General features: G+C 47.3%; 1 protein-coding gene across 3 annotated transcripts in view; it reads left to right on the top strand.

Annotated features, from left to right (window-relative positions):
• The window catches only part of wscd2 (WSC domain containing 2), a 76,177-nt gene that overhangs the window by 48,324 nt on the left and 4,979 nt on the right, over positions 1-22,874 (top strand). For all 3 annotated transcript variants that reach the window (XM_018749144.2, XM_018749143.2, XM_018749146.1), the window contains exons 4-8: positions 1,791-1,975; positions 9,027-9,148; positions 10,295-10,469; positions 12,358-12,522; positions 18,195-18,395. In XM_018749144.2, the coding sequence (XP_018604660.1) occupies positions 1,791-1,975; positions 9,027-9,148; positions 10,295-10,469; positions 12,358-12,522; positions 18,195-18,395 (848 nt within the window). The remainder of the gene's footprint in view (positions 1-1,790; positions 1,976-9,026; positions 9,149-10,294; positions 10,470-12,357; positions 12,523-18,194; positions 18,396-22,874) is intronic.

Genomic DNA, 22,874 nt, shown 5'->3' with positions numbered 1-22,874 from the left:
TCATTTCCTCCGTCAGTCTGTCTATTGCTCTGTACAGACCTCCATCATTAGCCACAGAGTGGACAGCAGCAACTGCCCCTCCAGTATTGTCATGGCGAGCAGCACCGAGAGACCTGTAATCAGTGTGCACTGCATTTCTCGCATTCTCACAGCGACCTGCAATTATCACAGCCTCCTCCAAATCCGTCGCGCCTTGCTCATGACATTTCGCTCGAAGCACTGGATCCAGACCCGCCAGGAAACGACGAAATTTCTCTTCCCTTTGAGCATTATCCCCATAATCAGGAAAAGCCTCGTCCACCAACCTGCAGATCTCGGCAGCATACACCACCAAACTCTTCTTGTGGGGCACGAGGGCGGGCTGATAGACTGGCTCTGAAGCGATCCATAAACTGTTTCTGGCCAAAGGTTTCTTTGAGCTTTTCCTTCACAGCCTTGTAATCAGTCTGAACCGTAGCAGGGAGGCTGTCCCACAGAAGAAAGGCTGCGTTGCTCAAACGCGTTGGTAAAATCCTCACCAATTCGTAAGTATACGAAGCAGCGCCGTCTCCCTCCGTGAGCGCCCTGACCGCGACCTCAAACTGACGCGCCCAGCACAGAAAGCTCTGTGTCTCATCACCGGAGAACAGCGACGGCAGTTCAATCCGAACGTGCCTGTTGCCCCTGACCTGACCACGTCCTGGACAGAAGTCATCGTCGTCCTTACACCACATGATGACCGCGAAGCGTGAACTTGCACTCACACATGCCAACTACCTCAGCCAAGTAGCCTTTACCGCTAGGCTAAACTAGCACCGCAGTATTAAACGTCAATCCAAACAAGCCCAAAACAAAACCGCTGCCACCAATGTAACCGAGCGTTCTTGTCGGGTTCGCCGAGACCGTTAGGGCTCCAGAAAATAACAAACACTACCCGTCCGGGTTGGTTTCCAACACCTTCGAAATCTTTATTGGATGCCACACGTGTATAACTTATAAGAAGACTTGCTGATGCACTCCAGTGCGCATGTACAGAGTCCAGCCTATAGCAAACCCCGAGGGGAGAAAAGACTCATCATACACACATATGCACCACTAGTGAACAGTCTCCTAGTGTCACCACATCCAAAATTAAATGTTTTACATAAGTTATAAATTCAAGTGTCAAGATGAACAATCAAAATATGATTTTTTTTTTTTTTTCAAAATAATATCACCAAGAGTTGAATGAGTCTCTACTTTTACACCTTGATTTGCTATCATTTTTACCCTTCCGGAAAGCCATCAGTGATGAAGAAAGGGAGTTACAGAAGAGCAGTAGTGCATTTGTTATTGCCTGACCTTGTCTACAAGCACACTAAAAGCAGTTCTTCAGATCCTTAGTCATCTCACACTGATAGTTTGAGGCTTGCTGCTCAGTGGTATGGGGGTACGAGGGGAAACTCATGTGCTGTTCGGGCTGTCTGATGCTTTGGATTGTGACTCGGTGTCTGCACTATAAATCACTGGATGCTTCTACTGCAGCAGTCAGCAGTGACCAGGAACCAGTGAGCATTGTGCAGTTTGAACTTTACCCGTGACCACTATGCAATTAGCAGTGACCAGTGTGTAGTCAGCAGTGAACAGTGAGCACCTTGCCTTGCTGAGCAGACCCATGTAACCCAGATTCAGGGAAGACACACTGTGGCCTCAATGCACTTGGCATGTGCATCTCCACTGAGGTCAGCTAGAGATTGTGGGCAATTGAGAGGGTGAGCGGGTCCACAGTGATATTCGAGTCCTCTCTGACAGCATCCTTTTGTGTTTGTCAGGGGCTACCTGTATGCAGGCCTGGAGTTTGGGGCCGAGTGCTACTGCGGCCACAAGATTCAAGCACCCAGTGCCAGTGAGAGGGAGTGCAGCATGGAGTGCAAGGGGGAGAGAAGCAATGTCTGCGGGGGGGCCAACCGCCTATCCGTCTATCGCCTGGAGCTGAGTCAGGAGTCGGCTCGCCGCTGTAAGTTCTCCTCAAGGCCTAGCAAGTGAAAGCAGCACTTCGCTCCCAGTCCTGGTAGTTTTTTTATTTTATAAATTATTAAAATTACAATGTATGCTTGTCCCCCATTATTTGATCTCTCAGTAACTGGTTTTTCACTTCACTTTGCAATTATTAATCCCACTATCTTTGTCCGGTAAGGATGTCCATTCGGTCTAGAGCAATAAAGTGAAACCTGTGCGAGACAGACTGTGAGATGCACGGCATTGTGGGACGCATGTACCCACGCTCATACGTTGCCTTCTGTCCCTCTGTGGTCTCGCTCATGTCCTCATGTGTTTGCGTTTGCATCCTTTGTTTTGCACCGTTGTACTTTCATTTCAGGGGTGCGGTGGCGCAGTGGGTTGGACCACAGTCCTGCTCTCCGGTGGGTCTGGGGTTCGAATCCCGCTTGGGGTGCCTTGCGGCGGACTGGCGTCCCGTCCTGGGTGTGTCCCCTTCCGGCCTTGCGCCCTGTGTTACTGGGTAGGCTCCGGTTCCCCGTGACCCCGTCTGGGACAAGCGGTTCTGAAAATGTGTGTGTGTACTTTCATTTCCTAATGGTCCATTCATTTACATGTGACATACTGCCTTCATCTTACTCCCACCAGTCCACGCACACCGTCACACTGACTTTACTGGATGAAATCACTACATTTTACATTTATTTTATTCACACGTTTACATTTTTCATTAAGCATTAAGCTATATTTGTGTAATAACAGACAGAACGATAGCGGATGGCATTGTGACTGACTGCCATACAGTGGCATGCATAGACACTGTAAGTTATGATGGGCAACATTCACCTTTATTCCTGCAGTGCTCTACACTCAGTCAGTATTCAGTAGGGTGTAGTTTGACTCTTCCGCATTACTGTTTCCGAAAACTAAGCAATTTTGAAATAATTAAATATATGTCACCAGAAAAGTGTGACTACCATACCGTGCTCATCTTTCCAGCCTATGTAGGTTTGTACTTGGACATCACTTAGCTGGAGTGTTCTCGAGCTTTGGCCACCGTGTCCGAGCAAAGTTTGCTGCTAAGACATGTTGAGGTGCAGTAAAAGGTGTTCCCAGGGGCCACTTTCTCAAATCCATTCTTGGAAACACTTCCACGTTGTCAAGGCAGCATTCCAACAATACTGATCTCGTGGGTAGAGTACCATCAGGCATTTTTCGGTAAGTGTGTACTATAGATTTATTTATGTTCTACATAATTGTGCCTGAGCACATCAATTTATTGATTTTGTCAGTAGTGCTATTTCACAGAGTGCATACTTACAGTATTTAGTCACACCTATATTGCCACCAGATCATCACCTGGGCAGAAGACACAAGGCTTCAGTGAACCAGACCCAGCTTGTGGGCCACATCTCTGCACTAGACCCTTCATGATTTTCACCATATAGAAAAAAGAAATTGATATTAGGCTTCATTTGGTGTGGTTATGGGGTGAACTTGGCATGGGGTTAGAACAAACTGAATTTTTTGCCCATAGTAATAATGGATTAAATTCATTATCTGGTTTCTTGTTATTCAGTCCATTTTCAGGACAAAATTAGGATCAGATAACGAGGGACAAGTGTGTGCTGATAGTTTAAGTGTTCTAATTACTCTGTGTTGATTTTGTATCGTTTCATATTGTCAAGATTGCGTTTATTTGTCTTGCCAGACAAAAACCCCTTATGAAGGAAAAATCAAGGCTTTCGTTTACCCCGCCCGGTATGGGGTCACCGGGGCCCCACCCTGGAGCCAGGCCTGGGGGGGGGGCTCGCATGCGAGCGCCTGGTGGCCAGGTCTATGCCCACGGGGCCTGGCCGGGCTCAGCCCGAAGCCACGACGTGGAGCCACTCTTCGGTGGGCTCACCACCTGCCGGAGAAACCGTAAGGGGCCGGTGCATTGTGATTTGGGCGGTGGTCGGGGCCGAGTGCCCGGCCGACCCAAACCTCGGGCACCAACTCTGGTTTTTGGGACTTGGAATGTCACCTCACTGGCGGGGAAGGAGCCTGAGGTGGTGCGGGAAGTTGAGAGATACCGTCTAGATATAGTCGGGCTCACTTCCACTCACAGCTTGGGTTCTGGAACCACTCTCCTCGATCGGGGGTGGACTCTCCACTATTCTGGCGTTGCCCAAGGTGAGAGGCGGCGGGCTGGTGTGGGCTTATTAGTAGCCCCCCAGTTCAGCCGCCATGTGTTGGAGTCTACCCCGGTGAATGAGAGGGTCGTCTCCCTACGCCTTCGGGTCAGGGAACGGTCTCTCACTGTCGTTTGTGCTTATGCGCCTAGCGGCAGTGTAGAGTACCCGGCCTTTTTGGAGTCCCTGGGGGGCATGCTGGAAAGCGCTCCCACTGGGGACTCTGTCGTTCTACTGGGGGACTTTAACGCCCACGTGGGCAGCGACAGTGATACCTGGAGGGGCGTGATTGGGAGGAACGGCCTCCCTGATCTGAACCCGAGCGGTGAGTTGTTATTGGATTTCTCTGCTAGTCGCGGTTTGTCCATAACGAACACCATGTTCATGCATAAGGGTGTCCATCAGTGCACTTGGCACCAGGACACCCTAGGTCGGAGGTCGATGATCGACTTTGTAGTCGTTTCTTCTGACCTTCGGCCATATGTCTTGGACACTCGGGTGAAGAGAGGGGCTGAGCTGTCAACTGATCACCACCTGGTGGTGAGTTGGATTCGATGGCAGGGGAAAAAGTTGGACAGACCTGGCAGGCCCAAACGCATAGTGAGGGTCTGTTGGGAACGTTTGGCGGAGGCCCCTGTCAGAGAGGTCTTCAACTCCCACCTCCGACAGAGCTTCAACCAGGTCCCGAGGGAGGTGGGGGACATTGAGTCTGAATGGACTATGTTCCGCGCCTCCATTCTCGGGGCGGCGGTTCGGAGCTGCGGCCATAAGGTCTCCGGCGCCTGTCGCGGCGGAAATCCCCGAACACGGTGGTGGACACCGGAAGTAAGGGATGCCGTCAAGCTGAAGAAGGAGTTCTATCGGGCCTGGCTGGCTCATGGGACTCCTGAAGCAGCTGACAGGTACCGACGGGCCAAACGGAGCGCGGCTCTGGCAGTCGCCGCGGCAAAAACTCGGGCTTGGGAGGAGTTCGGTGAGGCCATGGAGGAAGACTTTTGGTCGGCCTCAAAGAGATTCTGGCAAACCGTCCAGCGACTCAGAGGGGGGAAGCGGTGTTCCACGAACACTGTTTACAGTGGAAGTGGTGCGCTGCTGACCTCAGCTGAGGATGTTCTCGGGCGGTGGAAGGAGTACTTTGAGGATCTCCTCAATCCCTCCGACACGCCTTCCGTAGGGGAAGCTGAGGCTGGGGACTTGGAGGGGGACTCGTCCATTACCCTGGCTGAAGTTGCTGAGGTAGTCAAAAAACTCCTCGGTGGCAAGGCTCCGGGGGTGGATGAGATCCGCCCCGAGTTTCTCAAGTCTCTGGATGTTGTGGGGCTGTCTTGGCTGACACGCCTCTGCAGCATCGCGTGGAGTTCAGGGACGGTGCCTCTGGACTGGCAGACCGGGGTGGTGGTCCCTCTTTTTAAGAAGGGGGACCGGAGATTGTGTTCCAACTACAGGGGGATCACACTCCTTAGCCTCCCTGGGAAAGTCTATGCCGGGGTACTGGAGAGGAGAATCCGACCGATAGTCGAAACTCGGATTCAGGAGGAGCAATGCGGTTTTCACCCTGGCCGTGGAACACTGGACCAGCTCTATACCCTCACTAGGGTGCTGGAGGGTTCGTGGGAGTTTGCCCAACCAGTCCATATGTGTTTTGTGGACCTGGAGAAGGCATTCGACCATGTCCCTCGTGGCATCCTGTGGGGGGTACTTCGGGATTATGGGGTTCGGGGCTCGTTGCTACGGGCTGTTCGTTCCCTGTATGACCGGAGTAGGAGCTTGGTTCGCATTGCCGGCAGTAAGTCAGACCTGTTCCCGGTGCATGTTGGACTCCGCCAGGGCTGCCCTTTGTCACCGATTCTGTTCATTATCTTTATGGACAGAATTTCTAGGCGCAGTCAGGGAACGGAGGGTGTCTGTTTTGTGGCCGCGAGATCTCGTCTCTGCTTTTTGCGGACGATGTGGTCCTGTTGGCTTCATCAAGTCAAGACTTGCAGCGTGCACTGGGGAGGTTTGCAGCCGAGTGCGAAGCGGCGGGGATGAGAATCAGCACCTCCAAATCCGAGGCCATGGTTCTCAGTCGGAAAAAGGTGGATTGCCCCCTCCGGGTTAGGGGGGAGCTGCTCCCTCAAGTGGAGGAGTTTAAGTATCTCGGGGTCTTGTTCACGAGTGAGGGAAAAATGGAGCGGCAGGTCGACAGACGGATCGGTGCGGCGTCCGCAGTAATGCGGTCATTGTACCGGTCTGTTGTGGTGAAGAGAGAGCTGAGTCGTAAGGCGAAGCTCTCAATTTACCGGTCGATCTACGTTCCTACCCTCACCTATGGTCGTGAACTCTGGATCATGACCGAAAGAATGAGATCGCGGATACAAGCGGCAGAAATGAGTTTCCTCCGCAGAGTGGCTGGGCGCACCCTTAGGGATATGGTGAGGAGCTCAGTCACCCGGGAGGAGCTCGGAGTAGAGCCGCTGCTCCTCCGCATCGAGAGGAGCCAGTTGAGGTGGCTCGGGCATCTGTTCCGGATGCCTCCTGGACGCCTCCCTGGGGAGGTGTTCCGGGCTTGTCCCACTGGGAGGAGGCCTCGGGGCAGACCTAGGACACGTTGGAGAGACTATGCCTCCCGGCTGGCCTGGGAACGCCTTGGGGTTCCCCCAGAGGAACTGGAGGAGGTGTGCGGGGAGAGGGAAGTCTGGAGGACTCTGCTCGGACTGCTGCCCCCGCGACCCGGCCCCGGATAAAGCGGAGGAAGATGGATGGATGGATGGATAACGAGGGACAAGTGTGTGCTGATAGTTTAAATGTTCTAATTACTCTGTGTTGATTTTGTATCATTTCATGTTGTCAAGATTGCGTTTATTTGTCTTGCCAGCTGGACTGTTAACACAAATTCCCCTTTTTTCCCCATGTTGTCCCCAAATTCAACAGAAATGATGTTTGTTCTCTGGTGAGAAACACCACAGTTGGTGAAATTTGTTTCAACAATGAGTTGTAGATTCTTGTGTTTGAGTCTAATTTGGGGGGATGTGGTGGTGCCGCAGGCTTGGCCAGGACAAGCAGCTTCGGCCAGTGTTGTGCGTGCGTGTGTGTGTCTAGTGTGTGTGTTATAAAAGAAGGAGTGCTCGCACACACACACACACACACACACACACACACACACACACACACACACACACACACACACACAAAACCCATCACACTTGCACTGTCTGGCTGAATCAAAGAAACTGGCACCTCAACCAAAGTGGATGCAGCAGACAAATAGCTGTAAAAAGTGCTGAATGAAGACCTTGAATGTGGAGGCAGTGAAAGCAAACCGTTGCTGAAAAAGAATGTGTCCGGCACACTCCCTGATTATTATTAAATAATAATGATAATAATAATAATAATAATAATAATAATAATAGTAATAATTCATAAGAGTACTGTGCTCACAGTGGAACCTGCAGACCGTTTTAACTCAGCGCTCTCTGAAGTCCAGTTTCCAGGTGATACTACTCAGAGGTGCTGAACTGAAATGCCTTTTTCACTTGAGCATTGATGTAAAAGGTCCTTTGGCTCTATGGTACAAATGTTCCAGAGACCACTGTACCTGCGTCGCAAGGGACCATTTCAGAAATTCTCAGCTTGACTTGTCTCTCGTCTGCACAGACTTCACATAAAAGGAAATCTCACAGGAAGGGCTTTGCATCAGCGCCCCTCAGAACAACGGATGTTGCTGTGGTTTTCACCCCCCCCATGTTGTTTATTATGTTGTTGTTGTTATTAGCTTAGACCCTTTAGTCTAGGACCTAGTCCACAACTTTGCGTAAAAAGCTTGGTGAATGGCAGGCATCTCGGGGCAAAGTACTCAGACCTCCTACACACTTCTGAGTGGCATAGCCCTTTAGCACCTCTTGTTGCTGTTTACTTTGCTGCTGACTGTAACCACTTGCTGACCAATGCTTACCACCATTGCTTAGCCCATTGCGAGTGGCATCAGCAACAAGAGAGCAGGTTTAGTCACACAGCTTTCTTCATTTAGTAGCCTCATTGAGCAGTTCCCTTTTGAGAAGATCCTTTTCATTAAAAAAAATTCAATATTAGCATAAACCACCAGAAGCTTAATTTTTTCCTTTAGCTGATGCTTTCCCCTAAGGCAGTTTACAATGATCTACCCATTTATACAGTTGGGTAAATTTTACTGTGTCAAGTGAGAGCCTATAACTTATTTACAGATACTGCAGGAGTGTGTGGGGTTCAAACCTGTGTCCTTTAAGTGCCAGGCAGCACTAACCACTGTGCCACCTGCTGTCTACATTCCACTGGACACAGAGGTGAAAGGGACAGTCGGTGCCCAACACCCACTAGGAGAGGCCCACTGTCAGGCTTCCATGACATGCATCTACATGCACTGAAATAATAACCAGTGTCAAGAGGTGCTGATGTGGAAATTCTGCTGTGATCAACCAACGTGAAGTGATTATTTGAACCACTCCTGAATTTAACTGCTCTGTTTCATCTTCTTAAATGTGATAGGTGCTTGCACAGTTGTAGCTCACACGTTCAACAGAACCTGCCTGTGGTATTTTTGGCCATGAGATTTGACAATTTAAGCTGACAGGTGAGCAACACAAAGGGGTTATGACACTAATCATATTCTAGTGTGGATCTGGGACCCTGTGCATGACAGGAAGGGACAGACGAAGTCAGTGCTGCTCATGGATTACCAATACAAAGGGGGTACAAAGAGTAGGTGAGGAAAACAGTGGGGAGGGGGCTATGAAGAAGACACCACAGTGAGCACAGTACACCACTTACTCCGGTGTGACTTCTGAGCCGGACCAGTTGAGTACCATTCAGGGGCTTTAAGCCTGTTAAACCCTCTGCTTCCTGTAAGCAACTTTTGGGTGTTGTGATCTCCATTCGCAGACGGCAGCGCGATCTTCAAGGGCTGTTTCCGGAGGCCCGACAACGTGACACTGGCCTTACCAATCACTACCATCATACCCAACATGTCTGTGGAGAATTGTGTGGACCTATGCACTGAGCAGGTAAGGATGGGTGTTGTGTGCGCTGTGTTTGGCTGGGAGGGTTGGAGTGGTGGCTCAACAGGATGGTTAAGGTTAGAGCTGCTCACATGCTTCCATTTTAGCTGTAATGCATTTAGTTAATGTTTTTGTCCAAAGTGACATACAATGTTAAACTACCTGCAGTGAATTGTTCCCATTTATATAACTGAGTAATTTTACTAGAGCACTTCATGGAAAGTACCTATAGCAGGAAGTATGCCTCGAACCCACTACCTTCAGATCTGAAGTCTACAGCTGCAATCATAATGCTGTCGAGTGGCTCTTTCGCACCCAGACTCTGCACTTGAGTGTCGCAGAATGAACTAATGTGTCCTGGACAAGTGCATTTCAGTAGTCTGAGAAGGAGCCATCAGAGATGCTTGTTTTCACAGCATCACAGACTAGTCGAGAGCTTCTTGCAACTCCGTCCTCTGATTGTGCTGGATTCTTTCTCCCAGTTTGGGTCTGTTTATGATGAAAGTGAATCTAACCTCAGTGCTTCTCTGGTCACTGGTCCAGAGCTTATTGCAGGAGGTTAAGGTGCAAGGCAGGGTATTCAGTGGCTAAGATACCAGAACATCACACACTCATTCACTCAGATACACACACACAGTTCCACTTAAAGAGCTTCTTTGGACTGTGGGAGGAAACCAAAAACCTGTGAATTGTTGGAGGAAACCAGAGCAAAGATTGAACATGTAAATATTGCACAGACTGAGCTGGATTTAAACTCACATCTGAGTCCACAGTCTAGGAGCTGTGCTGCAATGTGATCCACCCCTTGTTACTACAGTTATGATTTTTGTTCAATAAATGGTTTTATCCAAAGTAACTGACTTTAACGTGATTTTCCAACATAGCCATTTTTACGGAAGGTTTAAAAACTTTATTATAAACAGGACCTACTCTGAGATTTTAATCAGCAAGTTTTGGGTGGTAAGTGTGCATAAACAAAACCCTCAGTAACACCCTCAACACCTGGTTACCCATGAAGTGAAATGTGTACTGATGACAGGGGCACAAGCAAGTAGATTTAGAAGGCTGTCAGAAATGGAACCAGTAAGGCCTATTTGCAGGGCCCTGGGTGTGAAGTGGAGTTCTGATTATGACCACCCCCACCCCCCACAGGAGCTATCCCTGGCGGTCCTGGCCGGCAAGCACTGTCTCTGTGGTTATCCTACCCCCCATTTCGCTTTGCATGACCGTGAGGATGAGGAGCTGTGCCAGCGGCGCTGCCCCGGAGAGGAGTTTGAGAGCTGTGGCACTGAAGAGTATTTTATAGTTTACCAGACACAGGCACAAGGTATGAGTGTTGGTCATGGCTTGTTTCTCAGCCAGCACTTTAATATGGGTTGACATACAGCTCATGTGTTTATACGAGATTACGGGGCCTCATGGTATTATTATTATTATTATTATTATTTAAGAAAGTTAAAGCAGCCATTGAAATATACTTATTTCAAATGTCTTCTTTGGTCTCATACATGTTTTATTCACTCATTTGGCTGTTAGTGTTTGGGAGTGTTTTGAACCCCTTACTTGATAAATTATTGATGTCGATGGCTACAGACAGGGCCAGTTTATAATTAGGTGAACCCAGGTAATTGCATAGGGGGGCCAAATAAACTGAGTCAAAATAAACTGTAAATTTGGGAAAAAAAAAACTTCTTGAAAAACCTTGCTTAATAATCTAAAAATTGTATTAAAAAATAAAATATTTGCTGTATACAGCAGAAGACCTGCTATATACATATGAAATAACATAAAATTCAAATTAAAACTCAATGTTTTAATTATTGGGAAGGGGGCGAGGTGGTGCAGTGGGTTGGACCGGGTCCTGCTCTCTGGTAGGTCTGGGGTTCAAGTCCCGCTTGGGGTGCCTTGCGGCAGACTGGTGTCCCGTCCTGGGTGTGACCCCTCCCCTTCTGGCCATACGCCCTGTGTTACCGGGTAGGCTCCGGTTCCCCGCGACCCTGTATAGGACAAGCGGTTCTGAAAATGTGTGTGTGTGAAATGTGTTTTAATTATTTATTTTACATATTTTTATTTATTGTTAATTTAATGTTTTTCTTCTCTACTAGATGTATTTATCTATACCTAAAATAATTTTCATAATATATCTTAGTATGTGTGCCTTTATTCATTTAGAGAAAGAAGTCTAAGGGGTGTTTAATTAATAATTATGGTGACTGACAATTAACTCTTGAGTAGAGCATCATAAACCCAGCTGCTGAGGAATCTTACTGAAGGAATATTTTGACACGCGGAGCAGAGGAAGTGATCTTTCTGTTTAGTCATCATCCTGCAGTCTTCGAATATGCAAGCATTGTCTTGCGAAACTTGTGACTGGAAGGTCCTTGCAAGCTTCCGCAGGAGAGCTGCTGGGGCCCAGTGTTTCTCAAGGCTCCCAGAGTGTATGTGTTGCCCTGGGTGCCTTTCACTTCCCAAATAGAACCCTGAAGCTGCATCACAATGGCAGTCTCAAGGGAAACTCATGCAGCTGAGTTGTTTAGTACCTCATATGTCAACTTCCCCTTCAGTGTTCCAGCTAATGGGGCAAAAGCTATAGAGTTTATTCACATTCATTGAGTTTAGTCTTCCACATGCATCTCACTGTCACGCAGCTCGCGTTTCATGGAAACACATCAGACAAGACCCCACATAACGCCTCCAGCTGTGTTATCCTTTGCCGATGGTCTTGTAGCTCAGTGCATAGCTCATGTCTCCAATGCAGGGTTCAGAGCAACATTGGTCAGAAGTCAACAGCTGTTGAAACTCATTCCTAAATATGTACAGCTTATGTGCAATGCATAGTTCATCATGGTGTTTTGAAGATATTATGTAAAGGCATTTAATGTTTGACTTGTGTAGCATTTTACCTGGGTCAGAAGCAGAGTACCTACACCTTGAATCACGTGGTAATACAGTTGAACACAGATGTGAAAACAGTACATCGATATAATATACAATAAAATTAAAAGTTTTTACATTACATTTTTCACTTTACAGTTAATATTGATTACATCACTATGATCTTTATACATGGTGTCTTCAAATCAGTGAAGGATAATGATTCTCTCTGATCCTTGGCTAAAAAAAGGATGGACTCCCCCTGGTTTACAGTTAGGTACTTGATCATAGAGGCTCTTAATGCTTTTATTCCTGCCCATCCTCAATCCGTTCGCTTCCAGACAACAGGTGCATGGACCGACGCTTCCTACCTGGGCGTTCCAAACAACTGGTGGCTCTAGCCAGCTTTCCTGGGGCAGGGAACACCTGGGCACGACACCTCATCGAGTTGGCTACTGGTTTCTACACAGGCAGCTACTACTTTGATGGTTCCCTGTACAACAAAGGTCAGTTTCTACTTGGAGCTTTAAGTGCATGTCGAATTAATGTGTCTGACTGTCTTCGTGGAATGTTGCCAGAAATGGAATTTAGCACCATTCTTATAGCTGAAATCTATCATGTGTAATTAATAATTAATACACACACACATTTTCAGAACCGCTTGTCCCATACAGGGTCGCGGGGAACCGGAGCCTACCTGGTAACACAGGGCGTAAGGCCGGAGGGGGAGGGGACACACCCAGGACGGGACGTCAGTCCGTCGCAAGGCACCCTAAGCGGGACTTGAACCCCAGACCCACTGGAGAGCAGGACCGTGGTCCAACCCACTGCGCCACCGCGCCCCCCCAATAATTAATACATACATAGTAAATGTAACAAATTGGCAGTTTTCAATGAAAAAATAATGAGCAAATTATTGGTTCTATTGCTAATGATTTACCTTGAATTGCATTGATTCTTTTTTTATTAAGGCCATTTTATGCTAAATTAAACAGGTATTTCTCTTCAGTATGATGGTTTGTATGTTACTGCTGGTACGTGGTACCAGAATGTGTCCATGTTGCCTGGTAACTCCTCTTGTCCCACAATGCAGAATAGCTCAGCAGAGGTTTTGCTGCTTTATCAACTTCATCTGATTTGTCTGAAATCAAAGAGGATCCAAACTCCTCAGAATTTTCACTGAATTTTCACTCCTCAGAATTTTCACAGGCAGCAAAGAAACCTCCCATTTTCATCAGTGTGACAATGCACGGGCAAGTATGATGTACATTGTGGAAGATGTATGCAAAAAGCCAAGGAACAGGGTCGAGTGATTGAATCTTAACTAAGGTCAAACATGCTGTAAGGCAATGCTATCCATAGAACATAATGAAGCAAAAAGTTTGAAGTTTGCATAACATGAAACAAGAAAGCCTTCTACTTAGTTTTATTTTACCATGTTTACCACATATGTCAATACGCACACACACACACACACACACACACACACACAATGTCTACAACCGTTTGTCCCATTTGGGTAAATAATTGTAAGTTGCTTTGGGGAAAAAGTGTCAGCTAAGTGAATGAATGTAAAGAGTTGTAATATGCATGATGCTGTCGTCAGTACTTTCATTTTGTATATCATGCACCTATAATAAATATAGATGTCATTCAGTTTTTTATATATACAGGCAGTCCCTGGATTACGAACGAATTCTGTTTCTCAGTCTCTTTAAGTTGGATTTTGACTAAGTCGGAACACTTAGGTATGGTGGGTATTTAATGTCAGTTTGTGAAATGTTTGTCTTAGTATATAGCATATCATGTACCTTTCTGTGCATAAAAATCATTAAAGAAACACTTCCGGATATACTAAAACTTTTTTAATATAACAATACTGTAATAATAATATGATGTAACCCTAACAATAATAATAAGAAGAAATGTAACTACGGTATTTATAATAGAAAGAGAGACATAGAAAGAGATAATAAATGTTACAACTGTCATGATGAACAGAGGAGACTGATTCTGAATAAACGATCCTGCACTTGGGTCCAAAGGACTAGACATGTTCTTGTGGTCTGGGACAGGCAAATGGTCAGTTGATCAGTGAACTGAAGAGAGGCGAGGATCCAAAATGGTAGTTGTTATCAAAGAGATGTGGAACGGGACTGGGGAACGATGAGGGACAGGACTTGGAAGAGCAAAGCGAAGTGGGTTTGAGAACACACGGGGGTTGTGTCGAGTGAGATTCCGCAACTGGGAAGAAGTGTCTTTTATATAGAAGTGCTCTGACTGAAGCTGCTGGTTGAGGTGCGGTGCGTGGTTGTGACAACTACAGTATTTATAATAGAGAGAGAGAGTGTGTGTGTGTGTGTGTGTGTGTGTGTGTGTGCAAAACATTAAAGAAACTTTAATGTTCGCTTTTCCAATGTTTGTTGGCGTTTCACCTTTTTTCGATCGCTTTATTATTTTCACTTTAGTTTCAGTCGTGATCTTTTTCCTTTTTTTGGATGTATTATCATCCTTTGCATCAAATTTATGTTTTGGTGCCATGGTTAGGAGGGTAAAAACAAAATCTAAAGCCAAATACAGAAACACACAAGATACTAACAGCAACACAGTCCGACTGAAAAAGAGGAAGTCTTTGTCCTACCTCGGGCTCATGTGCCCACAAGCCAGCAAACTGCTGTTAGACGCAGAGTGTTTTCATGTGGGTCACAAAGTAGTGCCCGTTTGTTATTACAAACCAGTAACTAAACTTTTTAATATAATAGCCTTAATTATGAAGTTTTCGTTTGATTGTTACTTAAGGGAGACAAAAAAAATTAACTTCCGGTCAGTAAGAGGGTGGTTCGTAACTATGGGTTGTACGTAAGTCGGACGTCCGTAACCCAGGGACTGCCTGTACATATATACCAGGGGGTATTGAGTACCCAAGCCCTTAACTGGGCTCTTTCACAGCTTCTGTTTTTTCAATATTTGATTTCATTGCAACATAACAGCATGTATTCCTGATACCCTTTCTGGCATATTAAAAGCCCAGGAGGTTTTGCCAAAATGGGCCAAATCGTGCCTGGTTGCTAAGGCCAGTCGTGAACAGGATGCTGGAACCACACTGTCTGGTCGGTTACAACGACTGGCTGACCAAGTTGTGTACAAAGCCACACAACCCTCAGCATCTAAAAAGGTGCAGCTCAGCAATGCCATGTCACATCGGTTTCTTCTGACTTAGACAGCACAGCATGTGTTTCACATAAAAAGGCCTTATTTTTTGTAATAAGCTGCTATGTACTGTGTAACTTTCTAGGGAGCTTTGTCAAATATCAATTTGTAATGGACAGCAGAATTCTGTTTATATTGTCATGTTTTCCCCAAGGCATTCTTTTCAAAATGCAGAAGTCCAAAAAGTTTCAAAAGCAGAACTAGAAATGGCTGTTGCATGTTGCACATTTTGTTTGTGCAAAACATTTTTGATGGTTAAAGCATGTTTTTTACTTTTTTAAAAAGAAAGGCAATAGTTAAACATACTGCCACAGTACTACAATAATTGCCCAGCTTTACATTGGAGACTGTTTTCACAGGTGTGCATGTTGCCCTCAGTCTACGACATTCACGTGTCTCACACAGCACAAGCACTGAAGAGGGGCTTCTGCAGATGATATATGTTATATATAGTTGAATTGCCGTTAATGTTGCTTTCCTGATTGTAAAGATGATAAACGAGTTATGTTTTGCGCCACACACCCAATATTTCCTGTGTAAAAGATCACTAAGACGCAGTACTGTGTAACAATGCTGTAATAATAATATAATGACCCGTGTTACTGGGAGTTTGAGCAGGAGGTGGGTTTTTTGTCCTTCCATTAGCAACAACCGCTTGTCCCAAGCAGGGTCACAGTGAGCCAGAGCCTAACCCGGCAACGCAGGGTGCAAGGCCAAAGGGGGAAGGGACACATCCAGGTCAGGATGCCAGTCCGTCACAAGGCACCCCAAGCAGGGCTCAAACCCCAGCCCTGCCACACAGTGGGCACCAGCTAAACCAGCTGTGCCACTGTGCCACCATGCCCCCCATTGGGTTTATTGTAAATGGTTGAATTGTGGGAAAAATGGAATGGTGTTCAACCAATGTGGGAACTCACAGGGAATATATGGGGGGTGACTGTGTTGGCCAGTGAAAGGAGGAAAGCCTGAGGGGTGCTAAGCAGGCTGGGAAGGCTGGCTTGAAGTGCAGGTCCTTCTTGGCCTTTTGGCTAAGATCAAAGTGTTAAGATGCAGGTCACTGAGGGTAGGGGATCCTCAGACAGAGAGCTTCATTTCTTTGTGTTTGTGCTGTAACCTCTTGCTGTGTGCTGGTGTTCCAATAAACATCCGCGATGAACGCTGTCCATGCATTCCTCTTCACGCCATCTGAACCCAAAATGCAACATGCTGCAACAATGTAATAATAAGATGAGCAAAGGCTGTATGTTAAATTCAACGATATGTCTCTATTTGATGGTGTCTGGGTCTGTGAAAGGGCCTCCAGTCCGAATTGCACTTCAAAGCTGAGGTGCAAAATGTGTGTGTGTCTGTGTGTGCGCACATATCTTGATATATATAAATAGTGTTTTTAAACAATGAGTGTTCTTAAAGCTGTGATGGAAATTTCTGCAGCTGCGGGGGGAAACACGGGAAGAGCTGGGTGTCATCGCCATAGCAGCGGTACAACAATCTGTGGGGGATGATGACACAGCCGAGGGAAGAGGTATAGATAGATAGGTTCCTTGGAAGGCTTGTGCTGTGTAATAACACTATACAAACAGGATGAGGTAGTACTGTTACTACAATTACATTGACATCTGCATTTATTCATCAACCCCTAGCACTGTTTTCGCCGGCACACATAATACAAGTAGTTACAAACTGAACTGTGTTGGACATTAAATATAGAGGTGATTGTGAGAGATAGCATGCTACGTATCTCTGGAGTAGTTACGCTTACATATACTTATTTAGCAGACGCCTTTCGCCAAAGCAAATACCTGTGAACTGTATAGTATGTTTATCAGCCCACACAACTTATTCACCAAGGTGATTTACACTGCTAGATACACTACTTACAATGGGCCTCTCAGCCATACATCAGTGGAACACACACACTCTGTCACTCACACACTATGGGTGAACCTAAACAGCATGTCTTTGGACTGTGGGAGGAAACCAGAGCACCCAGACAAAACCCACGCAAACATGGGGAGGACACACAAACGCCACACAGACTGAGCAGGGGTCAAACCCACATCCTCTTGCACCACCCAGATACTGTAAGACAGCAGTGCTACTCACTGTGCTACAGTTAGCTTGGGAGATAAATGGGTCTGAAAGAGACGGGTTTTTAGACCCTAATCCTTAAAACTGGGATGTAGGGAGTGCTCAAGTCTCATAGTTATTGGGCTCCAGATCCTATGACCATCATTTTGTATGTGGTGTCTATCTGTATGTCAGCTATCTAACTTGCTGTGGTAAATGATAGTAAATTCTTGCTTTCACTGTACTATGGTCACATTCAAACAGTTAGTTAGAAGTGGCCTGGGATGCCTGATTTGAGCAGATTCCCACCCATTTGTATAATCCTGTCTATGGAAACATGTACTTTTGCTGAGCTGTATGTCGCTTTGGACAAAAGCGTCTGCTAAGTGAATAAATGTAAATGTAAACATACAGGAAGGTGCAGTCAGACACATCATATATCTGAGAAGCAGATAGAAATGGAGGGAAAGCAGTGTTATCTAATGAGGTCCGCTTTCCCAGCCTTGTGAAGGGACAGGAAGTCTGTAAACTGCCCAATAGCCTGGAAGCCAGAATAAGAGAAATGCAATAACAGTGTTTGTTTTGTCCTTCATTATTAACAAAAAAAGAGGGCGCAGTGGGTTGGACCGGGTCTTGCTCTCTGGTGGGTCTGGGGTTCAAGTCCCACTTGGGGTTCCTTGCGATGGACTAGTGTCCCGTCCTGGGTGTGTCGCCTCCAGCCTCCCGCCCTGAGCTGCCAGGTTAGGCTCCAGTTCCCCGCGACCCTGTATGGGACAAGCGGTTCAGAAAGTGTGTGTGTGTGTGTGTGTGTTAACAAAGAGGCTCTTTCTATAGGCCTCAAGTTTTAGGGGTAAGGAATGGTGGCTGTTTTTGCACTGTTGTTTGTCTCCTTGTGGGAAAGGGTTCAAAGGTGAGCGAGACCACTGGAAGAGTGGAAGGACAATCTGCATCAAGACCCATGAAAGTGGCAGAAAGGAAATTGAAGCCTTTGACGCTGCCATTCTGGTGATGCGGAATCCATACAAAGCCCTAATGGCGGAGTTCAACAGGAAATATGGTGGTCATATTGGATTTGCCTCCCAGGCCCACTGGAAGGGAAGGGGTGAGAGCTCTACACCTGCCTTCCGCTCACTTTCTCTTCACTTCTCTGCTGCCTTGCTTGAAGTCTTGTAAACTCATCTTGGGCTTTTCAGACTATTTCTTAACAGTTTAGAGTGTTTCAGTGCAGTCACTTTGTTCAAAACAGCATTCCTTCATTAAATAGTAGTCATACTAATAAAAATATATGAAAATGTGCATTTTAACAGTACTAACGAAAAATAAAAATGCATGTATTTGCACAATTTGCTGTAAACTCATAAATGTGAGAAGATACAAAGACTGCAGGAAAAGTCAGAACAATTGTGTAGTAAAATGTTTTTTGGTTTTGATACAAATTTTAATCATAAAATATAAATCTTCCCTTCCTGGATCAGGGCCTTGTCATGGCGGAAGGGTTTGCCTGATCTAGGGATCTCCAGAGCTATATCGTTGGGAGCAGTATGTTCCTGTTAGGGTCTCCCAAGACGAACAGGTCTGGAGTGAAAATCCAGACTAACACGATCCAAAAATCCCCATGAAAAACAGAAAGAATACAACGTTCACCCTGCCCGGAATAGGGTCACCGGGACCCACCCCTGGAGCTAGGCCTGGGGGTAGTGTTCCTAGGCGAGTGCCTGGTGGCCAGGCAGCCCACGTAACCCGGCCAGGCTCACCCAGAAAAGGCAACATAGGGGGGTCATGTGGGCCCACCACCCGCAAAATCCAACATGTGGGTCGGGTGCACTGTCTTTCAGGCAGCAGGAGGGGGTAGGGTGGTGCGTGGCGTCACCGGCCCTCGCGGAAGAAACTGACTCTTGACACGTGGAATGTGACCTCACTTGGGGGAAAGGAGTCAGAACTGGTGCGGGAGGTTGAGAGATACCAACTAGATATAGTTGGGCTCACCTCCACTCACAGTGTTGGCTCTGGAACCAAACTCTTCAATAGGGGGTGGTCTCTCTCCTACTCAGGAGTTGCACAGGGTGAGAGGTACTGAGCGGGTGTAGGAATACTCATAAGCCCCCAGCTGGCTGCCATACAGTTGGAGTTTGTCTCGGTGGATGAGAGGCTCACCTCAATGCGACTTAAGGTCGCAGAGAGGAAAACTTTGACTGTTGTGTGTACTTATGCACCAAACATCAATTCAGGGTATTTGACCTTCTTGGAGAGAGTAGGTAGGGTTCTAGACAGGACCCCACCTACAGACTCCACACAAACACTCACGTTGGCAATGACTGGGAAATCTGGAGTGGGGTGGTTGGGAAGAACAGCTTGCCCGATCTAAACCCGAATGGTGAAATGTTATTGAACTTCATGCTAGCCATGGTTTGTCCATAGCAAACACCATGTTTGAACACAAGGATGCTCATAAATGTACTTGGTACCAGAGCTCCTTAGGCCAAAGGGTCAATGATTGACTTTGTAGTCGTTTCGTCTGACTTGAGGCCGCATGTTCTGGATACTCGAGTGAAGAGAGATGCTGCGCTGTCAACCGATCACCATCTGGTGGTGAGCTGGATCAGATGGTCAGGAAAACTGACGGATAGACCTGGTACACCCAAGCGCATAGTGAGGGTGTGCTGAGAACGATGGTCGGTGGACCCTGTCCGGAATGATTTTGACTCCCACCTCCCTGAGAACTTCTCCCATGTCCCAGAGGAGGCTGGGGACATGGAGTCTGAATGGACCCTGTTCAAAACCTCTGTTGTCAAAGCAGCCAGGCACAGCTGGGCCCAAGAGCTTGTTGGTGCCAGTCACGGCAGCAACCCAAGAACCCGCTGGGGAACACCAGTGGTGAGGGAATCCGTTAATTTGAAGAAGGAGGCCTTCGGGGCCTGGTTGGCTCTGGGGACTCTGGACTCAGCAGATATGTAGCGGCAGGCAAAAAAGGTGGAAGCGGCTGCAGATGCAGAAGCAAAATCCGGAGCATGGGAGGAGTTTGAAGAGGCCTTGGGAAATGACTTTTGGTCAGCCTCAAAAAGGTTCTGGAGAACCATCCGGGGGCTCAGGAGGGGTCGGAGGTGCTTCGCTCAAGCTGTGCTCAGCAAAGGTGGAGAAACTCTGACCTCAAATGAGGACATTATCAAGAGGTGCAAGGAGCACTTTGAGAAACTCCTAAACCCAAGAGATATGCTTTCCTTATAGGAGTCAGGGCCAGAGGCTTCCGGGATATCAGAGTCCATTTTTCTGGTGGAAGTCACTGAGGTAGTTGGAAGGCTCTGCAGTGGCAAAGTACCGGGGGTGGATGAGATTCACCCAGAACTGCCTAAGGCCCTGGATGTTGTAGGGCTGTCATGGCTGACATGCCTCTGCAATGTTGCATGGATCTCGGGGACAGTGCCTTTGGATTGGTAAACTGGGGTGGTGGTCCTTATCTTTAAGAAAGGAGACCAGAGAGTGTGTGCCAACTTTCAGGGTATCGCACTTCTCAGCCTCCCTGGGAAAGTCTATGCCAGAGTGCTGGAAAGGAGGCTCCGGCTAATAGTTGAACCTCAGATTGAAGAGGAACAATGCAGATTCCGTCCTGGCTGTGGAACAGTGGACCAGTTCTTCCCCCTCTCACAGATATGGGAATTCACTAATCCAGTCTAGATGTGTTTTGTGGACTTGGGGAAGGCCTATGACCATGTTCCCTGAGAAATTCTGTGGGCGGTCCTTCAGGAGCATGGGGTGCCAGGGCCACTACTGCGGGCCATTCAGTTTCTGTACACACAGAGCGAGAGCTGTGTCCGCATACTCGGTATTAAGTCAAGCCCGTTCAGTGTGGATATTGGACTCCACCAAGGTTGTGCCTTGTCCCACTCCTCTTTGTGGTTTTCATGGACAGGATATCAAGGCACAGTCAAGGTGAGTAGGGCATTCTATGAGGGGGGGGTGGAAGGTGATGTCTCTGCTTTTTGCAGATGATGTTGTCCTTTTGCCACTGTCACATGGATGCCTCCAGCACGCACTGAAACGGTTTGCAGCCGAGTGTGAAGCGGTTGGTAAGACAATCAACACCTCTAAGTCTGATTCCATGATTCTCTCGCAGAAAAGGATGGCATGCGCCCTCCAAGTAAGGGGAGAGAATTTTCCCCAGGTGGAGGAGTTTAAGTATCTTGGGGTCTTATTCACAAGTGAGGGAAGGAGGGAGCGTGAGATCAGCTGCAGACTGGGAGCAGCGGCAGCAGTAAGGCGGTTTGCTGTACCGGACTGTAGCGATGAAGAGGGAGCTGAGCCATAAGGCAAAGTTCTCTGTTTACTGGTCAGTCTAAATCCCTGCCCTCTTCTATGGTCATGAACTCTGGGTAATGACTGAAAGAATAAGATCACGGATACAAGCAGCTGAAATGAGTTTTTATTGCAGGATGGTGGGATTCACTCTCTGTGACAGGGTGAGGAGTTTCGCCATCCGTGAGGAACTCGGAGTAGAGCCGCTACTTCTCCACATTGAGAGGAGCCAGTTGAGGTGGTTCGGGCATCTGGTAAGGATGCTCCCTGGGCACCTCCCTTTGGAGGTATACCAGGCATGGCCAACTGGGACGAGACCCCGAAGTTGGCTCAGGACCCGCTGGAGAGATTATATCTCCTAGTAGGCCTGGGAGCGGCTGGGGATCCCTTGGGTTAAGCTGGAAGAAGTTGTGAGGGACAGGAATGTCTAGGCCTCTTTCTTCTCCCTATTGCTGTGTGTGACCCTTGTAGAACAAGTGGGCAAGAAAGTGGATAGATGGATATAAATCTCATAGGGCAAAGGCATCATTAAGGACATAGGCATAGACCTTAAACTGGGGAGATTGCTGATTTTAGCCTCAAGAAGGTTTTGCTAAATGACCTTAGAAGAAGGCATTTATAACCTAATTTGCTGTCTAGCTGCATAAATGGTTAATGATGATTCTGTAAAAAAGTGTAATGTAAAATCACAGGTGAACTGTGAGAGGTGTTCGTGTTCAGTTTATAAAGAAATCAATCAAATCAAATGTACAAAGAAATTGAAGTGAGTTCTCAGTTTTTTTCTCCATACTGGAATAAAGTTTGAAAAGTTAAACTGATGACCTTGCAAACAACTTCATAACAGAAGCAATTCAGAGTACTGTCCAAAATACCTCAGACTATTTTTTTCTGCTTTTTGTGTATAAACATCTTTTGTGTCAAAGATGACTGCATTCATCTTCATCTTCTTCCTCCGCTTATCCGGGACCGGGTCGCGGGGGCAGTAGTCCGAGCAGAGCCACCCAGACCTCCCTCTCCCTGCACACCTCCTCCAACTCCTCTGGGGGAACCCCAAGGCGTTCCCAGGCCAGCCGTCCAGGAGGCATCCGGAACAGATGCCCGAGCCACCTCAACTGGCTCCTCTCGATGCGGAGGAGCAGCGGCTCTACTCCGAGCTCCTCCCGGGTGACTGAGCTCCTCACCCTATCCTTAAGGGTGCGCCCAGCCACTCTGCGGAGGAAACTCATTTCTGCTGCTTGTATCCGCGATCTCATTCTTTCGGTCATGATCCAGAGTTCATGACCATAGGTGA

Source organism: Scleropages formosus, chromosome 19, assembly GCF_900964775.1.
Source record: "Scleropages formosus chromosome 19, fSclFor1.1, whole genome shotgun sequence".
In the NCBI taxonomy this organism is placed as follows: domain Eukaryota; kingdom Metazoa; phylum Chordata; class Actinopteri; order Osteoglossiformes; family Osteoglossidae; genus Scleropages; species Scleropages formosus.
This window is presented reverse-complemented; position numbering and strand designations above follow the sequence as displayed.